Here is a 3956-nt window from a genome sequence, read left to right as displayed (position 1 = left end):
GGGGCGGATAGAAGTGACAAGAAGACGAGGAAGAAGACGTAAGAAAATGCTGGATGACCTTGGGGACAGAAGAGGATACTGTCATTTGAAGAAGAAAGCTCTAGATCGCATTAAGTGGAGGAATTGTTTTGGAAGAGACTGTGGACCTGGTGTCTTGACAGATTACTGATGATGATGATGATGATGATATCTTGTATTTAAATCAACATCTAGCAGTTAGAATATAAATGTACATAGAAAATAGTCATTTAAGCTTGTGTATGTAAATATGAATATATGCTTTACAGTTCAACAATGAAAATGTGTAAATAACAACACCTAAAGATGACCCTATAAGGGTCGAAACATGTAGTGGAACATAAGTTAATAAATAATAGTTTCGTCGACGGTGGAACTTGTATTATTAGCAAAGGGAACAGTGGTCTTTACTGGAAAGAAATCACAGCATTTCTCATTTCTGTTTCACAGACCAGAATATTTCATTCCCCGTGACGGTGCTTACGGCTTTCGAAACGCAAACGGCACTTGGACCGGGATAGTGGGTATGGTTGCCACAGACGAAGTCGAAATTGGGATCGGCTTATTCTCATTTACAGAGGGCCGAATGGACGTCATTGACTATTTACCTCCAATTTTAAATCCGAAGTAAGTACTGCCAACTTCTGCACTACTACTGCCATGATTGGTCTCCCTTCAACCTAGGCGACATGTGACCAAGATTCAGGGAGCACGCGGTAACGAAGTTGGTTGAAGCACAATGCTACAAGCCGGAAGGTCGGGGGTTCCAATTCCAGTTATATCATTGGATATTTTCAATTTACCTAATCCTTCCAGCCACATTATGGCCCTGGGGTCGACTCAGCCTCTAACAGAAATGAGTACCAGGAATCTTCCTGGGGTTAAAGGACGGCCGGCGCACTTCACAGCCATCCGAGAGTCAATTTTCTGGAAAATGTGGGAGCCTCGGCGTCTCTTAATATTATGGGCCTCCATGGCCTGTTACAGGGATAGATTTACCTTTTATGATATTGACCCTAGAGGTGGATATGGACAGGAGGATGGATCTTCTTGCCACACACTTTCTTACTGTTCAGCTTTAGCCGGGCGTTGAACAGAGATTTTCAGCTCTGCAGAGTTACAGCCGATATATATTATGAGGGCCTCAGTTCAGAAGGTTATTGCACTAGCCTTACGGGCAGGGCTCTTTGAAGGGTCTTGCAAATTCGCGGGTGAACAACGAACCCAATCACTGCTGGGGCCTTTGCTCACCCGCAATGTGAGATCTTGATATTTGTAGAAGTTGCACCGTCACTCCCAGTTCAATGCAGAATCCTAAACGTGCCACTTCTGTTTTCCACCGTACCGACTGAATCTGCTCTTCCTTCATAGATAAATAATATAATACATAGAACTCCCTAAGATTGTCATGTGTGGGAAAAAAAAGTTGTACCCGTCCTTAACTAGTTAAGCGCTATGCCATGAAGACGTATGGGGGAGTGGATGTATAGACCCATATTTTCTTGAACTCGATACTTGGAGGTAGTTGGTCAGCTTCACGCCCCGGCCGCTTTACTCCCGAGGAAACGGCCCCCGGTACCCACTGGATAAGATGCTGGATGGGCTCCACATTAGGTTTGGAAGACTTGGAAAAGAGAAAATTCTTGATCCTACCTGCACTCGAACTTCGACTCCTCGGTCGTCCAGCCCGTAGCCAGTCGCCACATGTGAGAAAACTATTCCCTAATATTTATTGGCTATACAGTTCATATAAAATGTCAAAAGTTGTCACAAGCTGTTAGATATAACAATTTTTGTAAAGACCGAAATTTGTGATACTTGGCATTTCTAGAGTTAAACAATTTCGCAAACATTTCGTCGAAGTTATTGTTCGAAGGGACGGCATAATAACAACATACATCCCTAAGTACAGTTCTCGACGTGTTTATTTAATGTACATATTGACAGTAAAACAAAATTGAGTAGTCAGTTCTACACAAAACGTAAATTCCAGATTAACTGCATACATCAGACAGCCATCCGATGAGTACACAATGTGGAGTCACATCCTGTCTCCTTTTGGGGTTCCATTGTGGAGAGCTCTGGTCACTGTCATGCTGACCCTCATGGTAGCCCTGACGGCAACGTGGTACTTCGGGGCAGAGCGAGACAAGACAGATTACAGCTTTAAGACTTCATTTTTCCTCGTGCTGGGGGCTTTCTCTCAGCAAAGTGAGTATTTTCGTTGCATCATATTTAAAGATTTTGTCAGTAGATAGATTATGTAGGGTCGAATGATATGATAGACGAATGATGAAATGGTAAGGATTTGGAAGGAAGCCTACAGCCTCTGTGGTCTAGAGGTCAGAGTTCCTGGCTACACATCCAGAGGTCCCTCGGTCGATTCCCGGCGCTACCACATTTTCTGAGAAGTAGTGGGTATGGAACGGGGTCCACTCAGCCTCGTGAGGATAACTGAGGAGCTACTTGAATGGAAAAGTAGCGGCTCCGGTCTAGATAACCGAGATTAACGGCCAAGGGACTTCGTTGCGCTGACCACGCGACACCATCTATCCGCTAAAGTTGGTACTAACTTCGCCGACAAGCGGCGGTCGTTCGGTCGATACGGTTCGCTTGCGGACTAAAACCGCGGAGTTTGTTTATGTTTGTTGTCGTGTAGAAAGAAGGAGTTGTCTCCTAATTGAGGCACTATCCCTACATTTGCTTGGAGACACCGAGGAAAACCATGAACCCTTCAGTCAGAATTACCAGTGTTCCGGCGGTCAATTGGAGGAGACTTCTCGATGACCGTTGAAAAGAAACAAATACATGAACGATGATGATACATATTTTGTTACAGGTGGAATGTAATAAGATGTATGAGTAATTTGGAAGCCCTGCCCTAAACTTGTCAAATTATTCGATAAGGATATATTTTTAATATTTAGTTCGTGTTTATTGAACTATGATTTCGAGCCGTGCTGAAGGTCAGCTGGCTCTTGTGCGTGACATCATGACGTCTGCCATTCCTGTATTCCATTTTCACCCCCATATGTTGACGTATTATCCTTGTGATTGCCTATGTATCACGTGACCTTCCTTCCTTCTTCCGATGTCTCGGAAGGCTCGGAAGGAAACATGACCTGCTGCGCAGTCTGTGAGGTTAGTCGAGAGGGTCGAGAGCGTGGAGAGGTTCGCGAGTGGACGTTTACCAGCCAGCGGGGGAACGCAACTTAATTGCGTTTTCGACTTGGTACCTCTAAATTATGTTCGGTAATCTTCCGTGGCTGTCTGGTAAGGTAAGGCTGCCCGCGATAGCAAGCCGTTGGCTTTAGAACGGTTGCGATGTGCGCGTTCATTTATTTTCTCCTAGTATTATCATTAATATTATTTGTTTTTCTGGTGAAACGACCAAGACGATTCAAAGGGTTCGCCGAGCCATGGAGGAATGGCGAAGCAAAGGACTTTTATTCATATATATCTAGATATATTGGCTTCCTGTGAGTATTATTATTATTATTATTATTATCATCATCATCATCATCATCTCTTGTCACAGGTTTATTTCCTGGTATTCCTTTTCTTGAACCAGTGATGCACCTCACCACTCAGGCTTCAAGCTTCGCACTGTATCACTTTCCGTAGTATGTGTGATGTTCCCAGGATAGCTGTTTTTTGCAGTGATCTATGGAGTTCTTACCAGGAATTAGTTCCAAATATTTTCTCAACCCTCTCGTGACTGTACCCGTGGCTCCAATAATTACTGGTATCACAAAACATTTCGTGTTCCACATTCGCTGAATTTCGATGCTTAAATTTTTATATTTTAATTTCTTCTCTGCTTCTTTTTGTACTACATTCCTGTCCGATGGTACTGATACATCTATAAGTATGCAAGTTTTCTTTTGCTTGTTTTTAATTATTATGTCTGGCCTGTTTGCCAGAACCTCTCTGTCTGT

The 3956-nt window shown here is 43.4% G+C and overlaps 1 protein-coding gene across 2 annotated transcripts in view; it reads left to right on the top strand.

Moving 5' to 3' along the window:
- Window positions 1-3123: 3123 nt before the first annotated feature.
- Window positions 3124-3956, top strand: part of LOC111869631 — a 7108-nt gene continuing 6275 nt past the window's right edge. The window contains exons 1-2 of one of the 2 annotated variants that reach the window (XM_023861294.2): window positions 3124-3296; window positions 3414-3497. In XM_023861294.2, coding sequence (XP_023717062.1) covers window positions 3446-3497 — 52 coding nt within the window. In that variant the 5' untranslated portion in view covers window positions 3124-3296; window positions 3414-3445. The remainder of the gene's footprint in view (window positions 3297-3413; window positions 3498-3956) is intronic. The other variant, XM_023861295.2, reaches the window with a different exon arrangement.

This window comes from Cryptotermes secundus, unplaced genomic scaffold, assembly GCF_002891405.2.
Source record: "Cryptotermes secundus unplaced genomic scaffold, Csec_1.0 scaffold611, whole genome shotgun sequence".
Lineage (NCBI taxonomy): Eukaryota > Metazoa > Arthropoda > Insecta > Blattodea > Kalotermitidae > Cryptotermes > Cryptotermes secundus.
This window is presented reverse-complemented; position numbering and strand designations above follow the sequence as displayed.